Consider the following 17,060-nt stretch of genomic DNA (forward strand, 5'->3'; position numbering starts at 1 on the left):
AGGTGGCAGCAGGCCTGCCTGCAAGTCGTGGCGGTGTCACCAAATCATCTGCAGAGCCACGCATTCCATGCTTGGCAGCCGTCAGCAGGTTTACCCAATGCGCAGTGTAGGTAATATACCTGCCCTGACCATGCTTTGCAGACCAGGTATCAGTGGTCAGATGGACCCTTGCCCCAACACTGTGTGCCAGACATGCCATGACTTGCTTTTGCACAATCGAGTACAAGTTGGGGATTGCCTTTTGTGAAAAGAAATTCCGGCCGGGTACCTTCCACTGCGGTGTCCCAATAGCTACAAATTTTTTGAACGCCTCAGACTCCACCAGCTTGTATGGTAAATTAGCCTGGCGGGCTAATAGTTCAGACAAGCCAGCTGTCAGACGCTGGGCAAGGGGGTGACTTTCTGACATTGGCTTCTTACGCTCAAACATGTGCTTGACAGACACCTGACTGTGAGCAGATGAGTGGGCACTGTTTAAGGCGAGAGACGGAGTGGCAGATGGTTGAGAGGGGGCAAGGAGGACAGCAGTGGTTGATGTGGCTGAAGATGCTGGAACAGGAGGAGGATGGCGGCTTTGAGTTTGTGTGCTGCTTGTACTCATGTGTTGATCCCATAGGCATTTGTGATGTGCGATCATGTGCCTAAGCAAAGCAGTTGTACCTAGGTCGGTGTTGGACTTCCCACAACTCAGTTTCTTTTGGCACAGGTTGCAAATGGCATCGCTGTTGTCAGAGGCAGACACACAAAAAAAATGCCCTACTGCTGAGCTCTGCAATGACGGCATTCTGGTGGTGGACACAGCATGCGTTGATTGGCGTGCTGTCGGGCTGACCCCGGGTGCCGATGCATGCTGTCTGACTGTGCCACTAGCTCCTTGCGACGACCTCCCCCTGCTTCCAACTCGTCTCCTCCTCCTCTCTGTCTCCCCATCTGAACTTTCGCCCTGTTCTTCTTCTTGCCGAGCGGGCACCCACGTGACATCCATGGACGCATCGTCATCATCAACCGCTTCGCTTGTATCTGACAACTCAGAAAAGGAAGCAGCAGCGGGTACAACATCATCATCATCACACTGTACCTCCATGTGTTTAATGCTGCCTGCCTGAGACATATCCCTGTTATCTACATCCTCTAGCAATAATGGTTGCGCATCACTCATTTCTTCAAACGGGTGTGTGAATAACTCCTCTGACATACCAAGTAAAGTGGCTGTGTTGCTAGTTTTGGTGGTGGCGGCAGGCGAGTGAGTGGTATCTTGAGAGGTGCCCGAAACTAAGCTGGATGAGGATGGTGCGTCAAGGTTCCGAGCGGAAGCTGTAGAAGATTGGGTGTCCTGTGTTAGCCAGTCAACTATGTCCTCAGTACTTTTCAAGTTCAGGGTACGTGGCCTCTGAAAATTGGGCATTATTCTAGGGCAAAAGGGAATCACAGCACCACGACGGCCCCTGCGGGGTGGCCTGCCTCTGCCTGTCATTTTTTTTTTGGATTAGTGGTACTATGCGTGCAAGCTACTGTGAGAACAGATATGAGTGGCACTGTGCAGTAGCAGAGGTTGTCAGAGTACACGCTGTAGGCCTGACACACGCGCTTGAAGACAACTAACTGCTATTCAATCTATAACAGTGAAAAAAATGTTTTTGTTTTTAAATGCACGCTATTGTGACACCAGATATGAGTGGCAATGTGCACTGGTAGAGGTTGGCAGAGTACATGCTGTAGGCCTGACACACCCGCTTGAAGACAACTAACTGCTATTCAATCTATAACAGTGAAAAAAGTTTTTGGGTTTTAAATGCACGCTATTGTGACACCAGATAGGAGTGGCAATGTGCACTGGCAGAGGTTGACAGAGTAATGATGTAGGCCTGACACCCGCTTAAAGACAACTAACTGCTATTCAATCTATAACAGTGAAAAAAGTTTTTGGGTTTTAAATGCACGCTATTGTGACACCAGATATGAGTGGCAATGTGCACTGGCAGAGGTTGGCAGAGTACACGCTGTAGGCCTGACACCCGCTTGAACACAACTAACTGCTATTCAATCTATAACAGTGAAAAACGTTTTTGGGTTTTAAATGCACGCTATTGTGACACCAGATATGAGTGGCAATGTGCACTGGCAGAGGTTGGCAGAGTACATGCAGAAGGCCTGACACACACGCTTAAAGACAACTAACTGCTATTCAATCTATAACAGTGTAAAAACATTTTTTGGTTTTAAATGCACGCTATTGTGACACCAGATATGAGTGGCAATGTGCCCCGGGAGAGATTGGCAGAGTACACGCTGTAGGCCTGACACCCGCTTGAAGACAACTAACTGCTATTCAATCTATAACAGTGAAAAAAATATTTGGGTTTTAAATGCACGCTATTGTGACACCAGATATGAGTGGCAATGTGCACTGGCAGAGGTTGGCAGAGTAAACGCTGTAGGCCTGACACCCGCTTGAACACAACTAACTGCTATTCAATCTATAACAGTGAAAAAAGTTTTTTGGTTTTAAATGCACGCTATTGTGACACCAGATATGAGTGGCAATGTGCACTGGCAGAGGTTGGCAGAGTACACGCTGTAGGCCTGACACCCGCTTGCAGACAACGAACTGCTATTCAATTTATAACAGTGAAAAACGTTTTTTGTTTTTAAATGCACGCTATTGTGACACCAGATATGAGTGGCACTGTGCACTGGCAGAGGTTGGCAGAGTACACGCTGTAGGCCTGACACCCGCTTGAAGACAACTAACTGCTATTCAATCTATAACAGTGAAAAAAGTTTTTTGGTTTTAAATGCACGCTATTGTGACACCAGATATGAGTGGCACTGTGCACTGGCAGAGGTTGGCAGAGTACACGCTGTAGGCCTGACACCCGCTTGAAGACAACTACCTGCTATTCAATCTATAACAGTGAAAAAAGTTTTTTGGTTTTAAATGCACGCTATTGTGACACCAGATTTGAGTGGCAATGTGCACTGGCAGAGGTTGGCAGAGTACACGCTGTAGGCCTGACACCCGCTTGAAGACAACTGCTATTCAATCTATAACAGTGAAAAAAGTTTTTTGGTTTTAAATGCACGCTATTGTGACACCAGATATGAGTGGCAATGTGCACTGGCAGAGGTTGGCAGAGTACACGCTGTAGGCCTGACACCCGCTTGAAGACAACTAACTGCTATTCAATCTATAACAGTGTAAAAAGTTTTTGGGTTTTAAATGCACGCTATTGTGACAACAGATATGAGTGGCAATGTGCACTGGCAGAGGTTTGCAGAGTACACGCTGTAGGCCTGACACCCGCTTGAAGACAACTAACTGCTATTCAATCTATAACAGTGAAAAAAGTTTTTGGGTTTTAAATGCACGCTATTGTGACACCAGATATGAGTGGCAATGTGCACTGGCAGAGGTTGGCAGAGTACACACTGTAGGCCTGACACACAGATACAATAATAGGTCGCGCTAAATACAAATGGATGTGAAATAACAATGTAAAATAAATAAATAGAAATATAAAATATATATTATATATATTTTATATTTTATATTTCTATTTATTTATTTTACATTGTTATTTCACATCCATTTGTATTTAGCGCGACCTATTATTGTATTTTTGCCATTTTTCCTTTGAGGTTATTAGAGGGAACCTCATACCCATAGGTTGCAGCTTTCGATTTGTTCGCAGTCCTATTAGATCACTCAGCGCTGATCCAATACCTATCTTCTGACACACAGATGCTTGCAGACAACTAACTGCTAATTAATCTATGACAGTGAAAAAAAGATTTTGGGGTTTTTAAATGCACGCTATTGTGACACCAGATATGAGTGGCACTGTGCACTGGCAGAGGTTGGCAGAGTACACGCTGTAGGCCTGACACACACGCTTGAAGACAACTAACTGCTATTTAATCTATAACAGTGAAAAAAAATGTTTTGTTTTTAAATGCAAGCTATTGTGACACCAGATATTAGTGGTGGCACTGGGCAAGTGGGCACAGTATCCACTGTGAGCCTGACACAGAAGCTGGCAGGCAGGCAACTGCAATTAGATTACACAGGAAGAAAAAGCAGACTGATGTTCTAGCCCTAAAAAGGGCTTTTTGGGGTGCTGTCCTTACAGCAGAGATCAGATGAGTCCTTCAGGACTGTAGTGGACACTGAATACACTAGCCTAGCTATCAATTTCCTTATCAAATGAGCAGCAGCTACACTTTCCCTCCTCTATCTAAGAATGCAGCTTCAGAATGAATCTAAAATGGATGCTGTACAGGAGGTGGGACGGTCTGGAAGGGAGGGTCTGCTGCTGATTGGCTGTAATGTGTCTGCTGACTGTGAGGCACAGGGTCAACGTTTACTCAATGATGACGAATAGTTGGTGAATCGAACCACGCATGTGTTCGCCCGCCGTGGCGAACGCGAACACGCTATGTTTGCCAGGAACTATTCGCTGGCGAACAGTTCGGTACATCACTATTGTAGTTATGCACTCAAATGTTGTATTAATTAAAGTGAAAATGTTGGGAATTCAAGATGCATTCAAAGTGAATTTCAAATTTAAGGACAAAGTACCCAACTGAAAGCATAGTTAACTTTTTCCAGTTTGACTATAATTTTTTTAAATTTGAAATTAATTTTGAATTTGCTGTCATTTCTAGACGAGTCTCACTTTAGTGAATAACCATAATAAGTGTAAATTGTCAGGAATTTAAAGTGATTTAAGAATTAGTTTCAAATGCTAGACCACAATAGGAAAATTGGATAATTTGCCAACTATGCTTTCAGTTCAGATACATTGGCCTAAAATCTAAATATTTTTTTTTTATTCACTTTGAATTCCCCATTAACTACAATGTACTTAAATGGGGCCTGTCATCACATAATTAACATTAGCTTAATATTCCCTCTATACATTGTGCTGTCAGTTTTGCTAGCAAATGTAAAGCTTGAGAGAAAAATCTATTTAAATATATTTTTTTTTCTTCCACAGTGGCATACACACAATCCATGGGACCCTGGTGCGAAACTGATTCATGTCCCCCCTCCCTCTACCCCCTCACTCTTCCCCACCTCCCCTCTTCCCCCCTCCCCTCTCTTCTTTCCCTAAAACTTCCCCTCCCTCTCCCCCTCCCAACAGACACACACACACACACATACACACAGACACATACATACACACATACAGACATAGACACACACACACACACATAGACACATACATACACACAGACACATACATACAGACTGACACACACACATACGCACAGAGTGACACACAAATACACATACATACAAACAGACAGGCACACATACATACAGACAGACACTAAAACACAGACACACACACACATACATAGAGACCGATACACACACAGACACAAACATGCATACAAACAGACAGGCACACATACATACATACATACATACATACAGACACACACAAGACACACACAAGACACACATACTTACAAAGCCACATACATACATACAAAGATACAGGCACACATACAGACAGACACACACATGCACAGACAAGCAAACACACATATACAAAATGTTTCCTACCTTTTAGGTGCAGGAGGGGGACTGTCCCTGCTGTCCAGTGGTGGCCCAGGTTGATGGGAGTCAGAGTTCCCACTCTGACTCCCTCCTCTGCTTCCTCCTGTGCGGGTTCTGTGTATGCTAGGAGGAGTGACTGAGGAAAAATCTATTTAAATATAGTTTTTTTTCTTCCACAGTTGCATACACACAATCCATGGGACCCTGGTGCGAAACTGATTCATGTCCCCCCTCCCTCTACCCCTCACTCTTCCCCACCTCCCCTCTTCCCCCCTCCCCTCTCTTCTTTCCCTAAAACTTCCCCTCCCTCTCCCCCTCCCAACAGACACACACACACATACACACAGACACATACATACACACATACAGACATAGACACACACACACACATAGACACATACATACACACAGACACACACACATACGCACAGAGTGACACACAAATACACATACATACAAACAGACAGGCACACATACATACAGACAGACACTAAACACACAGACACACACACACATACATAGAGACCGATACACACACAGACACACACATGCATACAAACAGACAGGCACACATACATACATACATACATACAGACACACACACACAAGACACACATACATACAAAGACACATACATACATACAAAGAGACAGGCACACATACAGACAGACACACACATACACAGACAAGCAAACTCACATATACAAAATGTTTCCTACCTTTTAGGTGCAGGAGGGGGACTGTCCCTGCTGTCCAGTGGTGGCCCAGGTTGATGGGAGTCAGAGTTCCCACTCTGACTCCCTCCTCTGCTTTCTCCCGTGCAGGTTCTGTGTATGCTAGGAGGAGTGACTGAGGCAGTCACTTCCTCCCAGCGTGTGATGTCATCTGTAAAAGCGCCCAGCGCTGACCGGGCCCCCTGAAAATCCATACCCATTGAGTGGCCATAACAGCATGGGCCACCCAATTGACCCCTTGAACGGTGGCCCCAGCGGTTTGCCGAGCGTTCCGGGGACGCAAAACATGACAGCGGGCACCCGGGCGCAGGGGTCCACTGGGCAGCTGGGCCCCTTGGAGTGACAGGCCCGGTCGCAGCTGCAACTTCTGCGACCCCTATATATACGCCACTGTTCTCGCATCCGTCTATCAATTCCTCAGAAAATACTCAAGGCTAAGGAATTGAGAGACAGGGAGAGCAGAAAACACCTTCCACAGAAGGTCCTTCTGTTCTCCATCCACAGCATGTGCTGTGGTTGCTATTGCACCCCCCTAGCCGGTACTGCTAGCGCTGGTTAGGGAGCATAGGACATAACATCACTGCGTCCAAGCGACATCACACTGGGACGAAGTCAGTGTGTTGGCATCATGGTAGGGGTTTGCCCTGCTTTTGGAAGTATACCCAAGCAGAGCCAACCAGTAAAGAAATAAAAGGAGCATGGGCAGACTGGTAATGGGTGGTACAGAAGTGTTACAATCACCTCTTTAATGAGATTGCAGTGGGGATGCAGTGGACAAGGTAAGCAGTACAGATTCCCTTTGAGATATCAAACTTCAATTTAGGCTAACAGTGTAACATGGCTATTTGCTAATACAACAATTGTCAGGAATACAAAAGAATGCAAAGCCATCTTAGAGTTTATTTACTAAGCTGTGCATTTGTTGAACTAATCACAGTGATAGTGATTATTAAGAAAAGTTTTCTATGCAACAATTTGTGGGTGGCAACATGTATCTGGTGTAATTTTGTTAAATTAGTATGCCTCTTTTCAAAATCACTAAGCCACACTGTAAACTCAAAAATCACTATTTTAGTTTGAGAGTCTTTGAACAATGCTTGCACGTAAAACACAAAACAAAAGAAAAACTACATATTTAGACGTCTCCTAAATAAAGGTTTGAAATTACTATATTTTAATTCCTTGATTTTAATTATTATATTTTATTCAGAAAGCATTTTTACTTATACTTATTAGCTGCTGTTTATTAAATATGGCCCTACCATGGAAGTTTAGGATATTGATATCTTCTATGTATTCCTCTGCATTTTTATCAGTCTCTTCATTAAGTGTGCACAATTAATTTTGAAGGGGAATTCTAGACAATGCTCACTTTAGTGAATACGCATGATAAGTGTAAATTGTCAGAAATTCAAAGAAATTTTAAAATGAATTTCAAAATTTAGATCACAATCTAAAATTCTCTTTTAATTCACTAATTCATTAACAATGCTTGCATGTAGTTCAAAAACATTTGTAGACACGTCCTGCATACAGGTGTGAAATTGTTATTTTTTTTTTACAAATCCTTTTAATTATTATATTTAATACAGAAATCATTTTAGTAATATTTATTAGCTGCTTTTTTTATTAAATATGGTCCTACCTTGGAAGCTTAGGATATTGATATCTTCTATGTATTCCTCTGCATTGTTATCAGTTTCTTCAGTAAGTGTGCACTTAGCATATTGAAAGTTAGAAAGCTTTGTTTGAAAAGACCCATTTAATCTTGGAACAACTTCAAAGCTGGCAGGAGTGATATTACGAAGGATAACAGATTGATTATGGCAATGATTGATTGCGTTGGTGATATCGATAAGCAGATCGATCATCTGTGACCACGCAAGCTTGTTTTCCTTCTCATGTAAGAATTGCAATAGCGGTATGCCATGTTCAACTACATAAAATGGAAGTGCAGAACATGATGGAATATTCTGCAACTTAATTATATTATCATGTCCTTGACATTTATTTACTGCTCGTGATATGTCATGAAAGCTTTCATAGGCTTCATCTGTAGAATTAGTTTGCAAGATGTCATTTAAAGTCTTTTGCTGAAGCATGTATAACAGAGATTCACTACCACCCGATGTTTCTGCAACAAATACTAGTGCATTTGAACCTTTGTCAACTTGCTCTTTGACAATCAAGTCTGGGTAGCTGTTGGATAACTTTTCGCGGATACATTTCTCAACAAGTTCATCACTAACTCTGATGCAGGCACTGCCCAGTTGTCTTAAATCAAATCCATTTAGATATTCTCTGAATAAAAATTTAGCTACAAATGTCCTGACATCACTTAAAGGGTGATATAAAAGTTTTTGAAAGAAATGGTCAAAAATAATAGTAAGTTTGTATGGTTTTTTCTTCATGTTGTCCAACATTTTCAAAACCATTTCAAAAAGTTTTAAAGATGCATCCAAAGTTCCTAAAACAAAAAGAAATATATATTTTTTTATAACAGGAGCATGGCTTAAATGGTTCTAAGAAAATAAACAATAAATAGGAAAATGCCATTTTAAATTGACTCTCTGCATGACTGAGTTGCAAGGTTACAAGCTACGCTTGACTTCAATTGACTTCAATAGGCCGGATAAACCACTCCCACAACCACAGGCTCCGCCTTTCTATTAGTAGTCGGTAGGGCAAGAAGCTGAGTTATAGTAGTGGTTTAAGTCTATTGTGGTGTGCCGAAACCGACGTTCGGGTAGGGATATCTGGTGGATGCAGATGATTCCAATGTTCCAGTTTATGATGTGCGCTAGGATGTTTGCTAAAGGCTGCAGAAGCAGTGCTTATTCTAAAAGAATGACCTGAATATGTTGAAGGGTCCTATCAGAGTTTTATGAATTGTGTCCTGACGTACAGGATTAATTTGATGTAGTGAGTGGTTACAGTGTAACCTTTAAAGAGAGCATATGCCTGTGTAGCCCTGTGAGTGTTTGACAATTGGTCTAGTCAGTTGACCTAGCACCATTTACTGTTGAGAGTATGTAGCTATATGTCTGCAGGTCGGTATGAGATGAGTTTAAGTGTTTGTTAGCTAATTTAAGGTTGAAGTGGCAAAAGCATGTGAACACCATGGTATCAATGGAGTACGGATTAACGATTCGATATTCGGAAGTGAACTTATTAAAATGGCCAGAGTTCTGGTATATAAATGGTTGGTATAAACAGAGAGAGCAGCGTCTGCCAGCAATCTACCATGACCATGAGATAAGCTAATCCAGAATGTGATCCTGGAATGTAGGAATTTTAGTATGTGGTTAAGCAGCCATAGAATGTTTGGAGCAATAACTGAAATGGGATTGAGACAAGGCTTCAGCTGCTATGTTGTGACAGGTTGGTATATGTATGCAGACAAGGTAAAATTGCTGCGTTGCTGCCAACCAAGTAACTTTTAATACTGCTGTGTTTAAGTAGTAATTGACAGACTTCCTCCCCCATAGAGACCCCCAGGTTTGTGCAGTGGCCGCGATGGAGTATACTACAACGAGAGCTGAAGGTTACTAAAAAAGAAGGCTTCATGTCTCTGCGGGCCATGTGTCACAGAACCAGTTGTCCTTGATAATGGCTTCAAGCCCAGTCTAAAATAACAGCGGAATTGTTGGTCAGTGGGGGAATGAATCTTTGCCGATGAATGACTCCATCTTCCCTGATACGCTGGACACTGTCCACGGTGGCCAGGGCTGTATTGACAATAAGTCAAGATGTACGCCTAGTAATACTACATGTATAGGCCCATGGTATAATTGCAATTTAAAAAGCCGCAGGTGTGGGAAAACATTTAATTGCCATTTTAACCTGTGTGTGTCACCTTGTATGTTTGTAACAAGGCCAAACATTCAAGGGTATATAAACTTTTGATCAGGGCCATTTGGGTAATTTCTGTTATAATTATGATTTAAAAAGGAGCCAAACAACTATGTGGTAATAAATGGCTTCATATGATAACTATGCTTCAATAAAACACATTTCTTTGGCATGAACAATCATATTTTCAAAACCAATGCCAAAATTTTACAAAGTCTGCCAGGGTATGCAAACGTTTGAGCACTAGTATATATATATATATATATATATATATATATATATATATAATATGTATATGTGGGGAACCTTGGGACCAAACTAGTATCAACATGTCCTGGTTAGTGGCCTAGATATCCTGGTTCATGGCCTCTACTCTTCTTTGTGTGGTGATGTGGAAGGGACGGTAAACTAGGTAGGAGTCCTATTATAAGCCCCTATTTCTTTTTTCTTCCCGTGGGTTGTTCTGTGTTGAGTAATAGAACAATATGGCCTTAAGAGATGGCCAGTCTCCTGATCCCCAAAACTGATAAAAAAAATAGTCCAGAGCTTGGCAGCCTTCTAGCCCCATAAAGGGTTATCTCATAGGATACATCCCTAATCTATTTTGTCAATGTTGCAATGTTTCATATGGTACCTTTTGTCCAGTTCTTCTGGATATACTCTGTTGCACATTCAACCACAGGCAGGAATATTTCACCATGTTTTTTTCCCACCAAATCACAAATGTGTGTGAAAAAGTACATAGCAGATTCCTCAAATTTCTTCTGAAAGATCTAAAAAGTGATGAGAATTGAAAGTGAAAAAAAAAAAAAAACAATATGAAAAAGTCTTATACTAAAAGTGTCAGGAAATCCCTGTTAAAGGGACACTCTACTTAACCAAACACCTTTAATAAAGAGGTTTTGCTGTATAAATAATGCCTCTGTAGTCTTGTTGCTCAGTTCTCTGCTATAAAGGAGTCTAATCACAGCCAAACATCCACTGGCTCACACAACCTCCTTACACACTTTCTAAAAAAGAAGTCAAAAGGCTTTAGCTTCCCTTTTTGCACAGTGTGGTATGTCAGACATATTGCATAACATGACTTGTCATAGGCACCATAGAAAAGCAGGACTACTGCCATTTTGTTTAGTTCATAAAATAAAGGCATTTAAAACATTTCTTTTTCTCTCTTACTTTTGCTTAGAATTAAGAAATACTTACACAGAAGTTGTGTGAACTTCTTTATGGAGAATTTTTATGGAGCTTGTGTAAGTGAGGAACTTGGACCGTGAGCCTGCAAGGGCCATGATTTATATAATAAAAAACTGCTTCACTAACCTAAAGTTGTTTTTGTGTTTAGAGTGTACTTTTAAGGAGAGATGTTACAAAGCAGACCATGTAATGATATAATAAGCTGCAGTGTAATATATCAGACTCTGAATCAATCTAAAGCAGTATTAGGTTCATAGGTTATTTCATATTGAGGAAGTGTAAAGAACTGAAACACAGTGTTTAGGCGAATACCAAAAGGAGCTGTTATGATGCAATGTCTACGGATTATTTATTTGGACTGATGCCATTACATCAAAGCAATCAAATTACACAGTTTATCACACATGTCACTTTGGGTCCTGATTTGAATAGGCCTTGCTTCAATAATATCCCATTGTTGAATCACTTTAGGAAAAATGACTGAAATAAATCTCGTAAGGTCCTGAATTGTATTATTCGTGAATCTGAATACACTGAATCTGTAGCCATGGTCAATATTACAACTCACAGACAGGACATATATACTGTGCTGTACTGGGGCTGTACGGTTGTAATGTGGGGTATATAGGCTGTTGTGTGCAATAGGTGCTGTAGTGGGGGCTTAGGAGCTGTAATAGAGGGATAGGGGGTCATTATTGGGGGGGGTAGAGACTGTAGTGTTGGAAATGGATGCTTAGGGGCTGTAATTTGGGGTAAGGGATGCAATGGGGGTATAGGGGTTGCAGGGACTATATTGTGGGAATAAAGAAGCTGTAATGTGGTGATTGAAGATGTACTAAGGGAACAGATGCTGTAGTGGGGAGAAAGGGGCTGTGATGTGGTGATAGAAGCTATAATAGGTGAATAGGTGCTGTAGTGGGGTGTTGAGAGCTCTAGTGAGTGGATAGGGCTCTAGTGGGAATGATAGACATTTTAATTGGGGGATAAAGACTGTAGTGTGGGGGTGGGGTGGTTAGGGGCTGTAATGAGGGGGTATATGGCTCTGATGAGGTGATAATGACTGTAATGGGGGAATAGGGGCTGTAATAGGGACACATAAGCTGTAGTGGGTGGATAGGGTCTGTAGTGGGGGTGTTAATAGCTGTAGTATGGGGGTTAGGGGCCGTAAATGCTTACAGCAAAATGACAATGTACTATCACATGGTGAAAATATTTTTACCAGCCATTTCATTTGAAATGGAGTGTCGGAAGTAGATATATGCCGTTAAGTTTATGGCTAATTTCGGTGCATCACCTTTGTGCTGATAAAGTTAAAACATGCAGTTTTAGAATGAGATCATTTCTTTCTGTACAATTACACCTAAACAAACAGACAAAAATTACCTTTACCTTTTCTGTTATTATTGCTACAAAAATGTGTTTTACATCCCAAGGCAGATTGGGTAAATAGCTCTTCATTGTTTTTACTGCATGATCTTTTCCAGAAGCAGATGTTTCATGGTCTAGAAAGGAAAGACATTTTTCTAGGTTTCGAGGATACGTCTTATTGTGGTCTAAAGGCGTTGACCAATGTTTGATTCTTTCAATCAAGGAAACAGTAAGTTTATGATACGTTTTTTGGCAGAGATGGTCGTATGGCTTCTTGCTAGATTTAAGCTTTTTTAATTCTATATGCTTAAAATGGGTTTTTAGCTCAGTACAGTTGTGTTGGTATATTTTCAGGTAGGCTGCTGCTAAAATCCAGAAGTACAGCTTCTCAAACTCGTTATTCATTTCATATTTTTTTTTATATTCACCGCCAATCAAGAATCTCACTTCTTTTTCAAATATTTGCAAATCTTGTTTTTTATAAAATGTTATAATATCTTTCTTAATTAGCCTTGTCAAGACTTTGGCAGAAAAAATGCTAATCTTTTCATTCTTGTGGTGACAGTAATGAAGGACTTCCTTAGGAACTGTCAATCTCTTTATGTCTTCAAGGAAAACAATGCTCTCTGTAGGGGAAAAAAACAACATTTCTTGTTCAGACCTGCTATGAACGAATTAAAATGACTAAATATGACTAAAATGTTAATGTTTCTAAATTGGACTTTTTTGAACTTGTGTTATAATTATACAAATACATATTTTTCATGATTTTTAATCTATAATTTATAATTATAACTAATCTATAATTTAATAAATATCTTATTTTACCTTAATTAAAAAAATATTATTAGGGATGTTTTACATGATAACAACAACATGCACTGCGAGAGAAAGTAGTATAAAGTATTTGTTAATCTAAGAAACCATAATCCTAAACCCCAAACTTTTTTTTTCCAGTCAGTCACAATGATCTATGTTCCAATTCCATGTTTCTCATATAAACACATGCCACTCTTTATTTTCATAAATCTTCATACATGTACAGTACTGAAGAACATGTTTCTTTATAAAAAAAAAAACTAGTATTGATGTTACACTCTCATAAGTCACTATTTTTTATTTGTTTTCACCTTTGTATACCCCTAATTTTCTGTTACTCTTCAGATGCCTTCCATTCCTTCCAGTCCAAAATTGTTCTATTCATTTCTCATTTTTATATGAAAAGAAATAACACATTCTACAATTTATTTTTTAACATTATTATTTCAGTAGAATAAATACATTTTGTAAATAAAAAGTACCATATATCCATTAGATATTGCTGTACAAAAAAAGTGAATAAAAGAATATATTACCTTCAGAACAAATTGGAGTTCCCACAGGTTTTGGTCGAAAAGAAATTCTTGATCTATCTGATCTTCTAAATTCAACTGCAAATTAAATAATAGTAGCTTTCCTTAAATAAAGAAATATAAAGCATAGAGTAAAAACATACAATAATAAAAATAATAAAAAAGTCTCTTAAATTGACTTACTCAGTCTGTGAAAATCAGATCCTGCAGAAGATGTAGATTCTGATAAAGAGAATAATAAAACAATGAAGCAATATTTTGATATATACGATGAATCTGAACTTAACCGTGTATTCTAATGTTCCCATGAATGAAAATTATCATATAAAATTAACTTGTGATATACCTTTAAAAAGAATGGTGAAGGCGGAGCTTGACTGCCGAGCTAAGTGGCCGCATGGACTAGGAGCTCCGTGGCAAAAACAAGGAAAAACCAGAAAAATAACGGATTGCAAACCCTCAAACGACTAACAGCGACACTTTACACCCCCCTACGTGCCATGGGGCGAAAAACAAGAAAGATACCCAAAGAAAAACCCATTCCGGGACTTACAATTGGGGACATGTGGAGACAGGCCCGCGAGGCCCATGAGACCAATATGGCGGCGCTTCACGGAGGCTGCTCCGACTTCTCTGAAGATCTATCCGGAGATGAATGTCTGCCAACCCCCACACTGAGTAAGCCGACACAGCCGACTGGCATCAGCCCGGACACCGCACCAGTGACCGTAGCGGTCCTCACGAGGCTGCTTGCAGAACATCACAAAGACCTGCGGGAAGATATCACGGCACTGAGAGGAGACCTGAAGGGTCTGACAACCCGCCTAAATGCACTCGAATGCACAACCGGCACCAATACTCAGGACCTCGGGGAACTTAAACGGGCTGTAAGTGATCTCCAACGGCAGCAAAAATTACACGAACACCGGATGGCGGAGCAGGAAGATGCCGGAAGACGAGACAATCTGAAAATCAGAGGGATCTCTGAAACGATCCCCGACACAGACTTACCACAGGTGGTCCAGCGTCTACTGGCCACTATTCTATCACCCGCTAAGGCTAACAAGATAGCCCTCACCAACATTTTCAGAATCCCAAAACCACCCAAAGCGCCAACTGAAGCCACGCGAGACGTTATACTCGCCTTCCAAACCAGGAGGGATAAAATGGCGGTCCAAGCCGCCTTGCGGGGCAAGACACCATACCAGTTTGAGGGAATGGCGGTGAGCTTCTTTGCCGACCTCTCGGGAGATACCCTGGCGGCGGCGGTCCCTCCAGCCACTCACCACGCTTCTACGCCAACGGGACCTTAAATACAGATGGCAAGCGACCCACATACTCACAGTACAGTTGGGACCAGACTCCCACCGAGTCAGGGAACTGGACGACGCAGCCCCGCTCCTGCAAGCGCTGGGTCTCCCTCCAGACATCCTCAATCAGGCAGACCCTGTGAGGGCAACTCCCCAACGACTCTCGTGGGACCCCGAGAGATCCATCCCGTTCGTGCCAACAAGAGGCACACCTGATCCATATGTGGCACTCACCACCTGAAGGCGGGCACGGTACAGCACAGAAGAGAACAACCGACCTGACAATGAAACCACCTCCTGCTGAGGGACTCTGACACAGAGACTTTAGTTTTAAGGACTCTAACAAATGCTTTGAAAGGGCCTCAACTCTGATCCCAAACCCCCTCTTTAGTACACTTAATCTGGCTGACACATACACCTAGCCTGGGTCATCAACCCCCCCCCCCCAACACCAGGACACATGACCCCTATCGCACACAACACAACAAGCTAACACCAACCATCTGTTACCCAGCGAATACCACACAACGCTCATGGCACAGATAGAACATGCCATTCTGCTCACACGACAGGGTGCAACCTGAGATACGGATGGTATTGACCGGTCCTGTCAGACCACACATTACACCAACATGGCGTCCCTCCACAGTTCACCCCCCCTTCCCCCCCTTCCCCCCCCCTTTCCCCCCTTCCCCTCTCCCCCCTTCCCCTCTCCCTTTCCCCTCCCCCTTTCCCCCCCCCATTCCCTGTAGACGTACTACAACACTTCCCACTAAATTAGCCGCCTAACCAGCGATACATAGCGGTATGATGACTCCATACCAACCGCACTACTCAGGAGCATGACTATGCCAACACGTTCCCTTCTATATACAGAGCTCTCTTAACCAGATATTACCCCGTCTTAAACCAACATATGAGTTACCTAGCGATCCACAAATGAGTTGCCTAGCATTCCACAAATCACACAGTGCTACTAGACTAGCATATTTCATACCACTTTAGAACGGGTACAGTTTAACCACAATGTACCTACGACCACGTAATGTAGGCAATGTCTACAATCTGTTAAGCAACGTGATTTTTGCTTCTTGTTTTTAGCTCTGATACCTGACGTATATTAACCCATGTTCTAATGTTATGGTTCATGGGTCCAGGACCTACTTCTGGCTTTAGGTGCAACTGTCAGACCTAACATTTTAATATTGGCCAACTAGGCTTAACAGAGTGTATCAGTAATGCTTCAGTGATGATCTAATGCAATATCAGACCTAGCCTGCTTAAGCGGTAGATTTATTACAGAAGAGGAAACTGCTTAAATGTCAGAACTGACTTAGTCTGTATGTCTTATGAAACTACTGTACACGCTGCAGCCGCAATATTGACATGACTAATCAAACCTACCTACTAAGTTGACCCACAGTTCCTAGCTAAACGTAATCACCTATATGTATAGGGGCATTACCTGTGTCATCGATAGACCAGACTATACAGCATCTAAACCTAATTATTACTAGCCGTAACTTTTGAGTTGTCCTTCATGCCTTCATTGTGACTAAGCTTGCTTTCCCTTTTCAAAAAAAAAAAAGTGCAGCCTATCTTGAACTTATTTGTTAGCACATTGTCCTTACCATTGTGGCTCCTGTTATAAGTCATGGCGAATGTTTGTTATTACCACTGCACG

The 17,060-nt window shown here is 41.7% G+C and overlaps 1 protein-coding gene across 1 annotated transcript in view; it reads right to left on the reverse strand.

Moving 5' to 3' along the window:
• Window positions 1-14,076, reverse strand: part of LOC134574757 (uncharacterized) — a 62,241-nt gene extending 48,165 nt beyond the window's left edge. Inside the window, exons 1-4 of the mRNA XM_063433848.1 lie at window positions 14,070-14,076; window positions 12,736-13,340; window positions 10,787-10,925; window positions 7,946-8,767 (exon numbers count right to left, since the gene is read on the reverse strand). Of these exons, the coding sequence (XP_063289918.1) occupies window positions 7,946-8,767; window positions 10,787-10,925; window positions 12,736-13,119 (1,345 nt within the window). The 5' untranslated portion in view covers window positions 13,120-13,340; window positions 14,070-14,076. The remainder of the gene's footprint in view (window positions 1-7,945; window positions 8,768-10,786; window positions 10,926-12,735; window positions 13,341-14,069) is intronic.
• Between the last annotated feature and the right edge of the window lie 2,984 nt (window positions 14,077-17,060).

Source organism: Pelobates fuscus, chromosome 10 (assembly GCF_036172605.1).
Source record: "Pelobates fuscus isolate aPelFus1 chromosome 10, aPelFus1.pri, whole genome shotgun sequence".
Taxonomy (NCBI): domain Eukaryota; kingdom Metazoa; phylum Chordata; class Amphibia; order Anura; family Pelobatidae; genus Pelobates; species Pelobates fuscus.